Source organism: Moschus berezovskii, chromosome 17 (assembly GCF_049115385.1).
Source record: "Moschus berezovskii isolate FMDL1 chromosome 17, NW_MosBer_1.0, whole genome shotgun sequence".
Lineage (NCBI taxonomy): Eukaryota > Metazoa > Chordata > Mammalia > Artiodactyla > Moschidae > Moschus > Moschus berezovskii.
The window spans coordinates 2,563,818-2,583,808 of NC_142476.1; the positions used below are offsets into that span (position 1 = coordinate 2,563,818).

At 38.0% G+C, this 19,991-nt stretch overlaps 1 protein-coding gene and 1 pseudogene across 1 annotated transcript; one reads left to right on the top strand and one right to left on the bottom strand.

The window, feature by feature from the left end:
- Positions 1-3,428: 3,428 nt before the first annotated feature.
- On the bottom strand, positions 3,429-16,694 carry LOC129551027 (olfactory receptor 4P4-like; annotated as a pseudogene).
- Positions 16,693-19,532, top strand: LOC129551026 (olfactory receptor 4C13-like). The gene is made up of 2 exons (XM_055418775.1): positions 16,693-16,728; positions 18,813-19,532. Exons 1-2 carry the CDS (start codon positions 16,693-16,695, stop codon positions 19,530-19,532), a joined length of 756 nt encoding a protein of 251 aa, XP_055274750.1.
- Positions 19,533-19,991: the final 459 nt, after the last annotated feature.

Sequence of the window (19,991 nt, forward strand, 5' to 3'; positions counted from 1 at the left end):
ATAGTTGGACATATAAGGAACCTTATGCACACACAGCAGTAGACCATCTATGTATATTTAATCATTTGAGATGATCCAGAGCCTAATGTGAATTAATAGGTCCCAGGTGGTTCAGTGGGAAAGAATCTGCCAGACAATGCAAGAAAAATAGGAGAGGCAACTTCTTTCCCTGGGTTAGGAAGATTCCCTGGAAAAGTGAATGGCAATCCCTCCATTTCTTGCCTGGATAATCGCATGGACAGGGAAGCCCGATGGTCTACAGTCCATGGGGTCATAAAAAGTTGGGCATGATTGAGTGAGCACATAGTTGTAACTAAACCCAAGAGGTTGAAAATGGATGTAAAAGTTATGAATGGCTGATGGATTTTCTTGCTATTCTTAGGAAATGGGAAGCCGTGTAAGGTAATTGAGAATGTGAGTATAAGGATGAAGAGAGATTTGAGAAACAGGGAAGGCTGCATATAATTCCAGTAAAGATATTTGTGCAATTTGTATGATAGGAGGGTGAAAGACAGAAAGAAATACAAGAATCAGACTACGGAAAGAAATACAAGAATTAGACTATATATGAACTGACATAAATTGTACCAGAGCATTGGAATAGGAAAGTGATGAAAAGATACAGGAGTGACTGCAACAAAATTAACACTTTTCCTATAAGTTTCCCTAATCCAATAATTTATAGGTATACTTTTAACCATAGATTACTATATGCATGGCATGGTTGTGTATGTAGATGCTAAGTTGCCTCAGTCGTGTCTGACTCTTTGCGACCCCATAGACTGTAACTCAACAGGCTCCTCTCTTCATGGGACTTTCCAGGCAAGAATACTGGAGTGGCTTGTTATTTTCCTTCTCCAGGGGATCTTCTGATCCAGGGATCAAACCCATGTCTCATGTCTCCTGCACTGGCAGGCGGATTCTTTACCACTTGCGCTACTTCATACCGTGAAGTGATAGAAAAAAAAGTGGACATACCGAGTAAACAAAGATCAATGCAAATTTAAGCTTAGAGCCTCAGCCTAAGATGTGTGGCTGTTAATACTGGTAGGCAGGCCCATCTGGGCAGTGACCATTGGGGCCAGCTGGGAGGAAATGCGTTCTCAACATTGCCAATGAGGGTTTCAGGCTGGCAAAACTTCCTGGGCCATCCATGTAATGAGCTACCTTTGCTCTAACAACCCCATTTCTAGGAGTTTATCCTGAGGAAGCAGATAAAGGCACAAACAGCTGTGTGCAAAGATGCTAGCTGTACAACTATTTACAAGACCAGAAAATGTCCGATCATGAGGACTGTATTTAATGACTCACAGAATACAAGGCAGCTATTAGAGTGATGAACACAGACAGATAGACCAGACAACAGGAAAAGGACAAGGCAGAAACACACACACACACAAAGGTGCCCACACTATTCAGTAACACTTAACAAATCAGCTGTACTTTATGACCCATTGCTATTTCAAAAAATACACTTATGCATACAAACCATCTGGAAAAATGCCCATCCAGCAGTTAACTGCAGTTCATTATTTCTGGAGAAAATGATGGGGGAGTTGGGGAGGGGTGAGAAAAAGGGCAATTCATTTCCAATGAGTACACTTCTGGACTATTAGTATACAAAGTCACAAATAATCAGAGGCTAAATGTGTGATATAAGTAAACTGCCAAAAAAAAAAAAGTGCTTGCAAATGATGCACAAATAAATATATAAACTATGAATGGACCATTCAGCTTTCAAACACAGATGGATATGCCTGTGAGGAGTCATCTGTGTAAAGAAGTGATCTGGAATAAATCTATGTGAATGGTACAACTCCATGCATATAGCAGAAAAAATCATAGCACACAATAGTAATGATTATGTCATTAACCTAATTTGATAGATGAAAAAATTAAGTCTCATCAAGATTAAGACATTTGTAAGACCCAGTTCATAGTTCATCAGGCATTCTATCTATCAGATCTAGTCCCTTAAATCTATTTCTCACTTCCACTGTATAATCATAAGGAATTTTATTTAGGTCATATCTGAATGGTTTAGTAGTTTTCCCTACTTTCTTCAATTTAAGTTTGAATTTGGCAATAAGGAGTTCATGATCTGAGCCACAGTCAGCTCCTGGTCTTGTTTTTGCTAACTGTATAGATCTTCTCCATCTTTGGCTGCAAAGAATATAATCAATCTGATTTTGGTGTTGGCCATCTGGTGATGTCCATGTGTAGAGTCTTCTCTTGTGTTGTTGAAAGAGGGTGTTTGCTATGACCAGTGCGTTCTCTTGTCAAAACTCTTTTAGCCTTTGCCCTGCTTCATTCCGTGCTCCAATGCCCAATTTTCCTGTTACTCCAGGTGTTTATTGACATCCTACTTTTACATTGCAGTACCCTATAACGAAAAGGATATCTTTTTTGGGTGTTAGTTATAAAAGGTCTTGGAGGTATTCATAGAACCGTTCAACTTCGGCTTCTTCAGCATTACTGGTTGGGGCATAGGCTTGGATTACTGTAATATTGAATGGTTTTCCTTGGAAACAAACAGAAATCATTCTGTCTTTTTTAAGATTGCATCCACGTTCTGCATTTTGGACTCTTCTGTTGATTATGATGGCTGCTCCATTTCTTCTAAGGGATTCCTGCCCACAGTAGTAGATATAATGGTCATCTGAGTTAAATTCACCCATTCCAGTCCATTTTAGTTCACTGACTCCTAGAATGTCTACGTTCACTCTTGGCATCTCCTGTTTGACCACTTCCAATTTGCCTTGATTCATGGACCTAACATTTCAGGTTCCTATGCAATATTGCTCTTTACAGTATCGGACCTTGCTTCTATCAGCAGTCACATCCACAACTGGGTATTGTTTTCACTTTGGCTCCATCCCTTCATTCTTTCTGGAGTTATTTCTCCACTGATCTCTAGTAGCATACTGGGCACCTACCGACCTGGGGAATTCCTCATTCAGTATCCTATCCTTTTGCCTTTTAATACTGTTCATGGGGTTCTCAAGGCAACTATACTGAACTGGTTTACCATTCCCTTCTCCAGTGGACCACATTCTGTCAGACCTCTCCACCACGACCCATCCGTCTTGGGTGGCCCCACACGGCATGGCTTAGTTTCACTGACTTAGACAGGGCTGTGGTCCATGTGATCAGATCGACTAGTTTTCTGTGATTATGATTTCAGTGTGTCTGCCCTCTGATAGACACTTGCAATACCTACCATCTTATTTGGGTTTCTCTTACCTTGGTTGTGGGATAGACAGGGGGAAAAAAATGCAAAAAAAAGCAAAATGGCTGTCTGAGGAGGCCTTACAAATAGCTGTGAAAAGAAGAGAAGCAAAAAGCAAAGGAGAAAAGGAAGGATATAAGCATCTGAATGCAGAGTTCCAAAGAATAGCAAGGAGAGATAAGAACGCCTTCTTCAGTGATCAATGCAAAGAAATAGAGGAAAACAACAGAATAGGGAAAACAAGAGATCTCTTCAAGAAAATTGGAGATACCAAGGGAATATTTCATGCAAAGATGGGCTCCATCAAGGACAGAAATCGTATGGACTTAACAGAAGCAGAAGATATTAAGAAGAGGTGGCAAGAATACACAGAAGAACTGTATGAAAATGATCTTCATGACCAAGATAATCACAAAGGCGTGATCACTCACCTAGAGCCAGACATCTTGGAATGCGAAGTCAAGTGGGCCTTAGAAAGCATCACTATGTACAAAACTAGTGGAGGTAATGGGATTCCAGTTGAGTTATTTCAAATCCTGAAAGATGATGCTGTGAATGTGCTGCACTCAATATACCAGCAAATTTGGAAAACTCAGCAATGGCCACAGGACTGGAAAAGATCAGTCTTCATTCCAATCCGAAAGAAAGGCAATGCCAAACAATGCTCAAACTACCGCACAATTGCACTCATCTCACATGCTAGTAAAGTCATGCTCAAAATTCTCCAAGCCAGGCTAGGGTTATGTCCTCACCGCCACCCCTCCTGACCTTGAATGTGGAGCAGCTCCTCTCGGCCCTCCTGTACCCATGCAGCTGCCGATTCCTCTGGTGTAAAGTAGTGCAAATACCTTATCCTCCGGAAAAGTAGTGGGAGGTCTAAGATAGATAAAGATAACAGGTACAAAAAATAAGATGACCACAGTGATATGAGACCAACAGGTAGAGAGGGCTTTGTGTCTTCCCTCGGTTGAACGATTATTTAAAGTGAATAATATAATGCCATAAGAAACAAACAAGACAGCAAATGTAACTAAGGCAACCATTCCTGAAAAGGCAATCACAAGCACACCAGTGATGTAGGTGTCAGTACATGCAATTTTTAGCAATGGAAAAATAGCACAGAAATAATGATCAATTTCATTAGGACCACAGAAAGACAAGCTGATTGCCATAAAATATTGAGGAAAGGAGTGGACGTTTCCACCTGCCCAAACAGCTAAGAGGAGAAGATTGCATCTTGTTCTCTTCATGATAATCATATAGTGGAGAGGCTTGCAGATGGCACCATAGTGGTCAAAAGCCATGGCAGTAAGCATAAATATCTCAGTACCTCCAAAGAAGTTCATGATAAGGACCTGTAGCATGCAATCACCATAGGAAGTAGTCTTTCTCTCTACTAGCAGATCTCCAATTAATTTGGGTGTAACGCTGGTGGTATAGTAGATGTCTATGAGGGATAAATGACTGAGGAAATAGTACATTAGTTGGTTAAAAAGAGGACTGTATTGAATGGAGAAGAGGGACAGAAGTTTTCCTGCCATCAGGACAAGATAACAGACTAAGGAAAACACAAAGCAAAATATTTTTATGTTCTAGTTATATGAAAGTCCTAGAAGAATGAATTCTGATGTTTCCCTGGTTTTCCATATGAGTTTAGTGTAGGTTATACACAAATACCTTATGTTTAGGAAAAAAAGAAAACATATGCTTGGGTGAATATAAGCATAATTATATAAAATTTACCAAAAATACATTTACATGAATAAAACCTTCATATTAGTTATTGATTTAGTAAATATTTTTCAGTCAGTTCAGTTCAGCTCAGTTGCTCAGTCATGTCCGACTCTTTGCAACTCCATGAATCACAGCATGACAGGCCTCCCTGTCCATCACCAACTCCCGAAGTTCACTCAAACTCATGTCCATCGAGTCGGTGATGCCGTCCAGCCATCTGTCTCTACTTAAATTGAAGAAAGTAAATATTTTTAATCTCTCTTAATTTATAAATCTATTGCAAAACAATTTATAATGAAAATGACTATATAATTTACTCAATTACTTGTAAAATTTTAAATATTTAAACATTATTTTGAAAATAAAAATGTTAATTGCTATTAATAAAATATTTTACAAAACAAAGAAGGCTAATTGACCCAAAGCAAGAAAATACCCTTTTGTATATTTTTCAGTTCTTGTGGCCATATACATGAAGGCAATTTTCCTTCTTTTAAAATTATCTAACCACATTTCCTGAATTATCTGGGATGAATCCCAAAGAAACACAAATTCGTTTAAAATCCCAGCTTGAACGTTAATTTAAATACTGCATCCTAAGGTTTCTGTGATGGATCAAGTGGTAAAGAATCTGCAAAGCAGGAGACACTGGTTTGAACCCTGGGTCAGGAATATCCCCTAGACGAGGGAATGGCAGCCACTCCAGTATTCTTGCCTGGAAAATTCCATGGACAGAGGAACCTGGGGGGCTACAGCCCATAGCATATCAAACAGCTGGACACAAGTCAGCATGTACACATACTCTGTGATCAAACATATTTAATGAGCCATGGTAAATCAATGTGATTGTTGTTACATAAAAAGGTAAAGAACTTTTGAGAAATATACATTAAGATTTACATTATAATTTATATTTTATTTATACATTATGATTTAAATTGTAAAAAATCTACAAATTAATTTATTTCTCATATTTATATTTCATGTGTTAAGACAATTAAAAAATACATACTGATATTGAAGTTTGTTTTGGATATTGGTAAAGAACAATAAACGTGACGTTGCTTAAGTCTTTGTTGCTGGAAACTTCATACAAAAAAGAAAAATACTGTTAATAAAAAAGATGATATGACAACTTTTGGTCCAATTATCCCTCAGTGGCATGTGTTGCAGTAAAGAAGTAGTGAAATGTTTATAGATTTTCATCTTTTGTAACTAAGGGATACTCTTAAGATGTTATTTAATCAGTGTAAAATAAGTGCAAGATAGAACAAGTTCACTTCTAGATGCTATTTTAACCACTGATGAGGAATTATTTGTCCACAGTTGGTTTCCAAAAGTTAGCACACTTTTAGTGTTTGACAGTCATATCCAGGCCCCCAAATGTCTATTTAAAAGAAAAAAAAAAAAGCAAACAGAATGAATGTTTTAATATTTAGTGCATGGTTTTCATACTTAACTAGGGCTTCACAAAATTGTTGTTAGTGTTATTTATAATCTCGATAATGATTTTAAATGGCAAATAGTTAACAGATAGGCATTTGAAATGGCCTGTATGACACCAATTCTATTTTAAACTATTATTCAAACTGCAATATCACAGAGGTTAAATTTTCTCATTATCCTACTGTTTTCACTCTCACTGTAAAGTTTCCAGCCTGTTTTTCTGCAACTACCATAACAAAATATCTGTCACACACTGTTCAGCAATTAGCATTAACTCAAAAGTATTTAAAACGTTTTTTGGGGGAGGGGTGCTTGCAGTACATTGATTTGTCTTCTACATAACTGCAATTGATACAGAGTTTTATTTTTTTTGTTTGTGAGGTGGAATAATATTGATATGTCAAATAAAAATATTTACATAAAATTGGTTTAAATAAATGTATTGTATAAGTAGACAAAAATAAATAAATAAATAAGTTGGAGAGAAATAACTTCATTAACCCGAATCTCTGACTTTAGAAGAGACCTAGATAGAGAGTCAAAATAATTCCTTAGAATTGGAAAGTAATACACTTAAAGGAGAAAAGACAAAATCCTGATTCTTTTTTAATCTGAGGTTAAACAGGAGAGTTGAGGTGAATGGGGAAGACGATATCACAAAGGGCAGCAATGAAAATAATGAAATCTCAATTCTCATTTCGGAATCCTCATCTGAGCAGAAAGCAACATGCAAATATCGGGTTAATGACCGTCCAGTGTGTCTTTCTGAGTATTTGCACTTGTAAAAAGATATTATGTATTTAAAAGAAACACATTTAATTGATAATAGATTAAAACAGCATCGTATCTTCTGAGCTATTATAATATAATGAATGCTGTTAACAGAGGTAAAAGGAAATGTGAAAAGTCAGGTGAGGGGAAGATATTGTCATAAAACAAATTTTGAACATGAGATAGTAAGGAAATCTATACAAAAATGGAAGACACAATAGATGAAATAAAGAATACCAGGCAACCAGTAAACAGATGGTTCAAGTAAACACAGCGAAGTTATGGAAAAGTTGTTCAGTTCAGTTCAGTTCAGTTCAGTCGCTCAGTCGTGTCCGACTCTCCGCGACCCCATGAATCACAGCATGCCAGGCCTCCCTGTCCATCACCAACTCCCGGAGCTCACTCAGACTCAAGTCCACAGAGTCGGTGATGCCATCCAGCTATCTCATCCTCGGTCGTCCCTTTCTCCTCCCGCCCCCAACCCTTCCCAGCATCAGAGTCTTTTCCAGTGAGTCAACTCGTCGCATGAGGTGGCCAAAGTATTGCAGTCTCAGCTTTAGCATCAGTCTTTCCAATGAACACCCAGGATCGATCTCCCTTAGAATGCACTGGTTGGATCTCCTTGAGGTACAAGGGACTCTCAAGAGTCTTCTCCAACACCACACATCAAAAGCATCAATTCTTCGGTGATCAGCTTTCTTCACAGTCCAACACTCACATCCATACACGACCACGGGAAAAACCATAGCCTTGACTAGACGGACCTTTGTTGGCAAAGTAATGTCTCTGCTTTATAATATATTATCAAGGTTGGTCATAACTTTCGAAAAGTTGAGCAGTGCTAAATTAACTAACCAGTGTGATTCTAAGACTAATGGTGTAACATGTTTGAAAGTCCGATCTTAGTTATCTTACAATTAAGATATTATTACATAATTCAGAAATTTGATGAAAAATATAAAATAACCAGTGATATATATTGTTAATACACACCCACATAATTTTAACAAGTGCAATCACATAAGCACCAATTTCAACAATATGGTGATGAAAAAATTGCAATTAGTTTAATGATAGGTTAGTTATTTTAAGGCAATTTTAACACATGTCAACTGTCTGATTTTCTTTGCATCATGAAAAATTCTCCAAAATTACTTTATTTCTTCATTTGAAAATATCTTTGCTATTCATTATGCTGTCAGCATAAGAGCAGGCATTCTCATATTTAACTTACATTCTCCAGAATATATTTAAATTTTCTCTTGTTTTATTAAAATATTGCACGTTACAAACTTATTTTTACTGATCTAGATGAGACCAGTCTACATTAAAATGGAAGATACTTTGAAATGGAGAAATACTTATATTTGTGGATATTGAAGCTGAAATTGGGACTTATCCTAATAGTAATACGGGAAAATGTATACAAGTAAGAAATGAGGCACAATGAAATACATTGCCAACTCGAGAATGCTTTAATTCTGTTATTAAACAGACTTTTCCATTTAAATAATACACAATTACAACTAAAATATGCTGTGACATTATTATAGTAATTAAATTATCACATGTTACAAGTAATAGATTTTAGAAAGAAATTATATCAAACAAATGTAAACAACGTATAATCAAGCTAGCACATGGCTGGTGGGACACTACCCAAACCAGTGTGACAAACATCAGACCTGAGTGGCTATCAGGTTAGTTTTAGGATGCATCAAGAAGAAATCCACCCCCAGATACTTATTTGTCAATTTGTTCCTTGTATAAAAAATCCGAAGTTAAATGCAAAGAATAAAAACCATTAATTCAAAGATATCTCTCAAATATTTTGGAAATCAATACATCTTAAATCTTCCACAGGTTTACAAGGGAAGCAGGATTAAAATATTCACTAAAACTGTCAGTAATGAAAGCAGTGTATCTTTATCCCTCAGGAAATCATATTTAGGCCTGGGTAAGGAAATGGCAGCCCACTCCAGTGTTCTTGCCTGGAGAATCCCAGGGATGGCGGAGCCTGGTGGGCTGCTGTCCGACTGAAGTGACTTAGCAGCAGTAGCAGCATCACCTATTTTATACCTATGCCTGAGGAAAATTTGGTTGGGAAGGACAGAATATAAACTTCAGCAACTTGGAAGGAAAGTTATGACCAACCTAGATAGCATATTAAAAAGCAGAGACATTACTTGGCCAACAAAGGTCCATCTAGTCAAAGCTATGGTTTTTCCAGTGGTCATGTATGGATGTGAGAGTTGGACTGTGAAGAAAGCTAATCGCTGAAGAATTGATGCTTTTGAACTGTGGTGTTGGAAAAGACTCTTGAGAGTCCCTTGGACTGCAAGGAGATCCAACCAGTCCATTCTAAAGGAGATCAGTCCTGGGTGTTCATTGGAAGGACTGATGCTAAAGCTGAAACGCCAATACTTTGGCTACCTCATGCAAAGAGTTGACTCACTGGAAAAGACTCTGCTGCTGGGAGGGAATGGGGACAGGAGGAAAAGGGGACGACAGAGAATGAGATGGCTGGATGGCATCACAAAGTCGGTGGACATGTGTTTGAGTGAACTCCGGTAGTTGGTGATGGACAGGGAGTCCTGGTGGGCTGTGATTTATGGGGTTGCAAAGAGTGGGACACAACTGAGTGACTGAACTGAACTGAACTGAACTATGTAAAAATTAATAAGACTTTGAAAGTTTTAAGTAATTATATTCCCAAACATATTTGTAAATATACCCAAAACAAAGATTGTCAAGCCACTCACTGTCCAAGGTAATGTCCCTGTTCCTCTGGTTATTTACTTTCCAAATTTATCTTAGCTTGCCTCAGGTTTTATTCACCTGGGGGCTCACAAAGTCTGTGACAAGGCATTTCAGAGTACTCTGCTCTGTGTTCATCCAGCTTTCTGAAGGTTGGGAGGGAAACTAAAGTAGCTTTCAGGAAAACCTGAGATGAAGTAAGACAGAGAGAACCAATCATGTGCATTCCAAGAATGAAACACATGGACAATCAAGGTCCTACCATGTAGCTTCAGGCTCAGATGGTAAAGAATCCACCTGCAATGTGGGAGACCTCAGTTCAATCCCTGGGTTGGGAAGACCCCCTAGAGGAGGGCATGGCAACCCACCCCAAGTATTCTTGCTTGGAGAATCTGCATGGAGAGAGGAGGCTCTGGGCTACATTCCATGGGGTTGCAAAGATTTGAACATGACTGAGTGACTGCTCACACATACTGTATAGCAAAGGGAACTATACTCAATATCCTATGATAAAAGCCAATGAGAAATATGAAATAGTATACATATATATATACACACACATATACGTAAACTGAATCAATTTGCTCTGCAGTAGAAATTAACACCTTTTAAATGAACTATGGCTAATGTACGTGAGATTGAGCAAACTCCAGGAGATAGTAAGGGACAGGGATGCCTGGAATGCTGTATTCCATGGGGTCACAAAGAGTAAGACATGACTTAGAAACTGAAAAATGAAAGCAATTAAAAAATAAAAAAATTAGAAAACATTGCATGGAAGGTAAATATTTGCAAAACATGGATGGACCTACAGATTATCATATTAAGTGAAGTAAGTCAGACCAAGTAAGACAAAAAATTACATCACTTATGTGGAAATTGATAAAAATTGATAAAATTCATTTATTTACAAAGTAGAACTAAATTCACAGACATGGAAAACAGACCTCTGGTTAATAAAAGGGAGAGGAAGGGGGGAAAATTAGGAGTTTAGTCTTGGCATATACACATGATTCCCTGGTTGCTCAGACAGAAGAAACTGACAATTCTTTTTTTTTTTTTTTCAAATTTTTGTAGGAAGATACAGCTTCAAAATTATGTGGAATAGAAACTCACATTCAAAGAAACAACACAGCTGGAGAACTTACACTAGCAACATTCAGGATGACCCAGAGGGATGATATGGAGAGGGAGGTGGGAGGGGCTTGCAAGATGGGGAACACATGTACACCCGGGGCGGATTCATGTCAATGTATGGCAAAACCAATATAATATTGTAAAGTAATTACTTTCCAATTAAAATAAATAAATTTTAAAAAAAGATGAACTATAAAGCTCCCATAAGTTAAGTTGTGTGCTAATGAAACATGACAGAATGTTTATAAGTAAGTATATATGCACAAATTTTAAACAAAAATATAAAGGTAATTCAATACAGAAAGAATAATTTTCTGAACAAATGTTTCATCAATTGGATCAGTTCAGTTTGTCGCTCAGTCGTGTCCGAATCTTTGAGACCCCATGAACTGAAGCATGCAAGGCCTCCCTGTCCATCACCAACTCCCGGAGTTCACTCAAACTCATGTCCATCGAGTCGGTGATGCCATCCAGCCATCTCATTCTCTGTCGTCCCCTTCTCCTCCTATCCCCAATCCCTCCCAGCAGCAGAGCCTTTTCCAGTGGGTCAACTCTTTGCATGAGGTAGCCAAAGTATTGGCGTTTCAGCTTTAGCATCAGTCCTTCCAATGAACACCCAGGACTGATCTCCTTTAGAATGGACTGGTTGGATCTCCTTACAGTCCGAGGGACTCTCAAGAGTCTTCTCCAACACCACAGTTCAAAAGCATCAATTCTTCGGTGATCAGCTTTCTTCACAGTCCAACTCTCACATCCATACATGACTACTGGAAAAACCACAGCCTTGACTAGATGGACCTTTGTTGGCCAAGTAATGTCTCTGCTTTTTAATATGCTATCTAGGTTGGTCATAACTTTCCTTCCAAGGAGTAAGCATCTTCTTATTTCATGGCTTCAGTCACCATCTGCAGTGATTTTGGAGCCAAACAAAAACATAAAATAAAATAAAGTCAGCCACTGTTTCCACTGTTTCCCCTCTATTTGACATGAAGTGATGGGACTAGATGACATGATCTTCGTTTTCTGAATGTTGAGATTTAAGCCAACTTTTTCACTCTCCTCTTTCACTTTCATAAAGAAGCTTTTTAGTTCTTCTTCAGTTTCTGCCATAAGCGTGGCGTCATCTGCATATCTGAGGTTATTATTTCTTCTGGCAGTCTTGATTCCAGCTTGTGCTTCTTCCAGCCCAGGGTTTCTCATGATGTACTCTGCATATAATTTAAATAAGCAGGGTGATTATATACAGCCTTGACATACTCCCTCTCCTATTTGTAACCAGTCTGTTGTTCCATGTCCAGTTCTAACTGTTGCTTCCTGACCTGCATACAGGTTTCTCAAGAGGTAGGTCAGGTGGTCTCATATTCCCATCTCTTGACGAATTCCACAGTTTATTGTGATCGACACAGTTAAAGGCTTTGGCATAGTCAATAAAGCAAAAATCGATGGTTTTCTGGAACTCTCTTACTTTTTCAATGATCCAACAGATGTTGGAAATTTGATCTCTGTTTCCTCTGCCTTTTTTTAAAACAAACTTGAACATCTGGTTGTTCACAGTTCACATATTGCTGAAGCCTGGCTTGGGAAATTTTAAGCATTACTTTACCAGCGTGTAAGATGAGTGCAATTGTGCGGTAGTTTGAGCATTCTTTGGCATTACCTTTCTTTGGGATTGAAAAGAAAACTTGCCTTTTCCAGTTTTCAATCATTGGATATATATATGCAAAAAAATATTAGCCTGAATCACTACCACACACTATACACAATAATTAATTTAAAAAATTAGAGATCTAGAAGTTACATCTAAATATATAAACATTCAAAAAAAAGTTTTGGCCTTGAAATAGACCTTTTTTTTTTATGAGATATTATGAAAAACACAAGGCATAAAGCAACTTAAAACCTGTCAAGTTGTCCTACACACCCAATGTATCATCCCCTTTTTTAAAATAAAAGGAAATTCACAAAATAAATAAAGAAAAGAACATCCACAAATTAAGATAATTTATATACATATATATGTGCTTTCCTGGTAGCTCAGACGGTAAAGCATCTGCCTACAGTGCAGGAAACCCGGGTTCGATCCCTGGGTCGGAAAGATCCCCTGGAGAAGGAAATGGCAACCCACTCCAGTATTCTTGCCTGGAAAATCCCACGGACCAAGGAGCCTCAACCTGTCAAGTTGTCCTACACACCCAAAGTATCATCCCCTTTTTTAAAATAAAAGGAAATTCACAAAATAAATAAAGAAAAGAAAATCCACAAATTAAGATAATTTATATACATATATATATAACATACATAAATTTAACCGTAATTTGTTTGCAAATAAATATATTTTTTTTTTATTTTTATGTATGAAACATATATATGGCAAACATGTATCTAGAATATATAGAAAGCACTAAGTAATAAGAAGTAAAGAACTACTATTTTTAAATTATGGAAAGTACTGAGAAATATATGTCTCCCCCAATGGATATACCTATATAAATATTTTTTAAATGCTCAACATCATTAGTCAGCAAGAAAAGTAAATTAAAATTACAGTAATTTATCACTGCATACCTCAGAGTAAAACTGAATTAAAAATAATACTACAAAGTGACCAGAATGTGGAAAAGTATTTGTGCTTGACAGGCATTCCTTCTTGTGCTTTAAATATCTCTCCACATATTTAGTGGTGTCTAGTGTTCCCTGGGTCGGGAAGATCCCCTGGAGAAGGAAACGGTAACCCACTCCAGTATTCTTGCCTGGAGAATCCCATGGAGGGAGAAGCCTGGTAGGCTACAGTCCACGGGGTCACATAAAGTCGGACACGACTGAGCGACGGAATGGAACGGACGGAGTATTTCATGCTGACCATCACATGGATCCTATTAGAGTTTTTGTTTACATATATAGCCCTCTGATGAATGTGGAAAATTGTGGCCTTTGGACTCAAGTACTTTGAAATGACTTCCATTAACTTTATATCGTCACTCTAACTCTCAAGTAATCAACACTGCTGCTGCTGCTAAGTCACTTCAGTCGTGTCTGACTCTGTGTGACCCCATAGACGGAAGCCCACCAGGCTACCCCGTCCCTGGGATTCTCCAGGCAAGAACACTGGAGTGGGTTGCCATTTCCTTCTCCAATGTGTGAAAGTGAAAAACGAAAGTGAAGTCGCTCAGTCGTGTCCGACCCTTATCGACATTGACACAAAGATAGAAGTTTTCTCTTTGAGATGAATCCACGAGTTCACTGTATCACATGTGCCCATTCCTGAATTATGCCATCATTGGTAGTCACATGACATTCAGGTTTCTTAGAAACCCAAGTTTAGATAGAATAATAGGACTCACATGTTTGGTTAAAAGTGCAGGGAATACAATTCCGCACTCCAAAATCAGTAATCCACAAGCATGTTTCTTCAGAATACCTGCTTTTCATGCAAGACTTTCCATCAAAAGACTTAATTACTGAGAGAGAAAATAGCATCTACAAGATGAGGTCTTTGAACATCTGTGGAAAACTCTTTAAATATCCATGTATTGCCAATGCAAAAGTCTTTTTTGAATTGTTCACATATGCAGAGCAAGATTCATCAAGGTTGGGATGACCCACTTGAATGCATTTCCACCAAGCTTTCTGCTTCTTGTCTGTGGGACAAGAACCACATATAGAAGATCATTTCTACATAATGTTCCAAATAAGTCCATTCTAAATTCAAGTCCAAGGTTTCCTCTGAAAATTTATAGGTTTAAGGCTAGAATAAAATATTTAGTCTTATATAAAGAATATCTACTCTGAAATTGAATAATCTGAAATGTCTTTATGTCATATTTTTCAAACTGAAGTTACTTATCCCAAGTTGAAGTCAATTTGAAAATAGAATTAATTCTGAACACCCTCAAATATCATTAATATGGTGTAAAATCAGAAAGTAAGTTATTCATTAGTGTTCAGTTCAGTTCAGTTCAGTCGCTCAGTCGTGTCCGACTCTCCGCGACCCCATGAATCACAACACGCCAGGTCTCCCTGTCCATCACCAACTCCCGGAGTTCACTCAAACTCCTGTACACAGAGTCGGTGATGCCATCAAGCCATCTCATTCTCTGTCGTTCCCATCTCCTCCCGCCCCCAAACTTTCCCAGCATCCCAGCATCAGAGTCTTTTCCAGTGAGTCAACTTGTCGCATGAGGTGGCCATAGTATTGCAGTTTCAGCTTTAGCATCAGTCCTTCCAATGAACACCCAGGATTGATCTCCTTTAGAATGGACTGGTTGGATCTCCTTGCAGTCCAAGGGACTCGCAAGAGTCTTCTCCAGCACTACAGTTCAAAAGCATCGATTCTTCGGCGATCAGCTTTCTTCACATTCCAACTCTCACATCCATACATGACCACAGGAAAACCATAGCCTTGACTAGACGGACCTTTGTTGGCAAAGTAATGTCTCTGCTTTTTAATATACTATCAAGGTTGGTCATAACTTTCCTTCCAAGGAGTAAGCGTCTTTTAATTTCATGGCTGCAATCAGCATCTGCAGTGTTTTGGAGCCCCAAAAAATGAAGTCTGACACTGTTTCCACTGCTTTTCCGTCTATTTCCCATGAAGTGATGGGACCAGATGCCATGATCTTTGATTTCTGAATGTTGAGCTTCGAGTCAACCTTTTCACTCTCCTCGTTGACTTTCATCAAGAGGATTTTTAGCTCCTCTTCACTTTCTGCCATAAGGGTAGTGTCATCTGCATATCTGAGTTTATTGATATTTCTCCCAGCAATCTTGATTCCAGCTTTTGCTTCTTCCAGCCCAGCGTTCCTCATGATGTACTCTGCATAGAAGTTAAATAAGCAGGGTGACATTTTACAGCCTTGACGTACTCCTTTTCCTATTTGGAACCAGTCTGTTCTATGTACAGTTCTAACTGTTGCTTCCTGACCTGCATACAGTTTTCTCAAGAGGCAGGTCAGGTGGTCTGGTATGCCAATCTCTTTCATAATTTTCCACAGTTTATTGTGATCCACACATTCAAAGGCTTTGGCGTAGTCAATACTTGTTAAATTGTTACTTTACAGATATAGTTAGTAATCACATGTTTCAGTACTTTTAAATTATGGATACAGAACATTACAACTTCATCTGTTTCTTTAAAAGATAGTTGGTAAATAGCATTAACCTAATTTGATAGATGGTACATTTGAGGCTGGAGATTAAGAAATGTGTGTGGGCTAACACTCCATCACTAGATATTCTTTTTTCTTTTTTTTTAATCAGGAAAGACTTATTTTAATAATGAAAGCCATTTCTGAGGGATTAAAGGAAAATTTAATACACTTCATACATAAAATATATAAAAGTATTAGAAAATAAAAATAACCACCTTTATTCCAAGCGGGAAGGATAATTCTTTCTTGGATCAACGGCTAGGAGCATATGAGTCCCTTTGGCTTCTCCCAGTGTACTGCATATTTAAAAGTTTCTCTGTATTATTACTCAAATTGTCAATTCCTCCTGTCTACTAGCTGCATATAGAGCCATAAAAGAAACTGAAGTTGCTTTGTGTTTTCACAGCAGTATGATGCATATATTCATATATGTTTCCTCAATCAATTCTCGTAAGAGACTGTGAGGCCGACATGGTGTTCCTACTTGATATTAGAGAAAACATGGGTGTAAGTTGACAAGAAAGGTAGCCTGGATCAAGAGCTGCAAGTAGAAAAGACAAGACTCTAACATGGTCTTTAGATTCACCAGTCAATATACTTAACCACTGGGATCACCATGTCAGCATTTCGTAGAAGAGTTTGTGAGTGTATGATTTCTATGGAAATTGAGGTAGGAAGGAAATGGAGGTAAAAGAAAGACAAATATAAAATGGACCTTCAATGAAAACAGTGCAGCATAGTTTTCAACATTTGGGTATTCCAGTATGTTACACTGTGTGTGGTTGTGTGTATTTGTATTTGTGACTGTCAATGAAATTGCTTCATATATTCTTGACTCTGAAGTACTATCAGAGCAATTATACTTAGTATGGTTATGCTGCTGCTGCTGCTGCTGCTGCTGCTGCTGCTGCTAAGTCGCTTCAGTCGTGTACGACTCCATGCGACCCCATAGATGGCAGCCCACCAGGTTCCGCCATCCCTGGGATTCTCCAGGCAAGAACACTGGAGTGGGTTGCCATTTCCTTCTCCAATGTGTGAAAGTGAAAAGTGAAAGTGAAGTTGCTCAGTCTTGTCCGACTAGTACCGACCCCATGGACTGTAGCTCACCAGGCTCCTCTGTCCATGGGATTTTCTAGGCAAGAGTACTGGAGTGGCTTGCCATTGCCTTCTCCAACTATTATGGTTATAGATCATGTCAAAAGGGAGAGTTCTAATTCAACATGGTAAATTTAAACTTAACAATAAGGGATGCATTTTAAGAGTTTGGAAGGGAAAAAAATTATAATCTTAACTAATTTTGCACCTATCTTTCATTAGTTGTTCTATTTGGGGCAGGAACCTAAAGGCATTAATTAAAGTAACTATAATAATTATTGTTATTATCATGGTCATATCAAAGGAGTTTGCTGGCTTAACATTATTTACAATATAACATCACAATATAGGGTGTGTGTAAGAATTTGGAGGAAAAATAAGATAATAAGTATAATCTGATCTAATCTTGACTTTGCACTTTATTAGTTGCTTGATCTTGGCAGGATCCTTAATTTCTCTATTCTCCTCCTGATATGTATAATAAGTATAAAAGTGATGGCAGTAAACATCTTAAAGATTTTTATGAGGATTAAAAAACCAAATGTCTGAAAAAATAGCACACAGTAAGTGCTCATTAAGTTTTAAAAATAATTTTATTTGAGCATTGTTTATTTAAATTAAGGTTTAGTTAATCGTATCGTTAGTATTACTAATTAACATTTGTTTCTGAGATTATGTACAAATTCCAGGCTACCATCATGCCATGCCCATGGAAATTATTCATTAAGTATATCAGCAATTATAAAATTATAGGGTTTAGGCAACTGGTTTATCAATTCTATTACAATAGCCCCTGTACGCTTTCCTTACTTTCCCATTACCAATGCAAAGGTACATTTAATGCCAAGTAATACAAGTAGTTTGATAATAGCATTAAATTGTCTGGTTTCCATCCCTTTACTGAATCTCAGCCTACTTCATCCAAATCCATGAAAATTTTACTATACTTGACTCTTGAGAGTCCCTTGGATAACAAGAAGATCCAACCAGTCCATCCTAAAAGAGATCAGCCCTGGGTGTTCATTGCAAGGACTGATGCTGAGGCAGAAACTCTAATACTTTGGCCACCTGATATGAAGAACTGACTCATTTGAAAAGGCCCTGATGCTGGGAAAGATTGAGGACAGGAGGAGAAGGGAACGACAGAGGATGAGATGGTTGGATGGCATCACTGACCTAATGGACATGGGTTTGTGTGGACTCTGGGAGTTGATAATGGACAGGGAGGCCTGACTTGCTGCAGTTCATGGGGTTGCAAAGAGTTGGACACGACTGAGCGACTGAAGTTAAGTGTATGCAAGATTCCCTCTTTCTCAAACACTGTTCTTCACTACATTCATATTCTCATACAAATTCTTACACTCATATTTTTTATATTCTCATACACTTGTATCTAATTAATTTTCAGTGGTTTAGAATTATTTTCTTTTATCAGAAAAAGCCATAAAATTTATAATACAGTATAAACTATGGATTAATTATTTTTACATTGATAGGCTTACCAAATTCAAAGTAGAACCAATAAATTGTCATTTTTTTCAGGTAACCTCATTAATTATAACATGAGATACACGGAGAACAGAAACAACGTGACAGAGTTTATTCTACTGGGACTCACAAAGAATCCAAAGATGCAGAAAGTCATATTTGCAGTGCTTTGGGTTGTCTACTTCATGTCTACGGTAGGGAATGTGCTCACCTTGGTCACCATCACCACCAGCTCATTATTGGGATCTCCCGTGTATTTTTTCCTGGCTCAACTCTCTTCTATTGATGTCTGCTATTCCTGTGTCAATACCCCTAAACTGATTGTAGATTCGCTCCATGAAAAGAAAACCAGCTCTTTCAATGAATGCATGACCCATATCTTTGAAGAGCATTTATTTGCAGGTGCTGACATTATCCTGATGATTGCAATGGCCTATGACCGCTACATGGCCATCTGCAAGCCCTTTGAACTGGCATGTTTGTTGGTTGTTAGTGGGGGGTGGCATGGGCAGGATGTTTTCTTCATGCAACCATTCAGATCCTCTTCATCATCAGATTACCCTTTTGTCATAGAACTACCTAATGTCATAGACCAGTTTATGTGTGATCTGAGCCCTTTGCTCAAACTTGCTTGTGCTGATACCCACACTCTAGGACTCTTTGTTGCTGCCAACAGTTGGTTCATCTGTTTTTTAATCTTCCTCCTCTTGGTTGGCTCTTACAGTTAATCTGCTCTATTTAAGGACACGGAGCTTGAAGGCGAGGCAAAATGCCCTCTCCACCTGTGTCTCCCACATCACGGTGATCCTCTTATTCTTTGTACCCAGCATAGTTGTGTACATGAGACCAGCAGGTGCTTTCCCTGTTGATAAAGGAGTTGCTGTATTCTATCTGTCATAGCTCCCATGTTAAATCTGTTAATCTGTACCTTAAGAAATGACCAGATGAAAAATGCAATTAGGAAATTATTTAGTAAAAAAGTGAATTTAAGTGATAAATAAAACGTGCTTGGAGCCCAATGTTCACTCAACTGATACAAAGGTCAAGTGGATATTATGAGTAAAGAAAACCCATGTGATGAAGAAAAAAGAAAAAAAAACAAACAGTAGAAATCAGAGCTTCTACAAGTACAGAAGAAATGGATGGAAGAAATAACAGAAGAATCTCGCCTGGGACTTTTCAGCTTA

What these genes read in the sequence shown, in the direction of transcription:
- LOC129551026 (XM_055418775.1), top strand. Translation starts at nt 16,693, where the DNA reads ATGGTGTTCCTACTTGATATTAGAGAAAACATGGGT. An exon ending in ATATTAGAGAAAACATGGGT is followed by an intron (nt 16,729 to 18,812) that starts GTAAGTTGACAA and finishes TTACATTGATAG; the next exon opens with GCTTACCAAATTCAAAGTAG.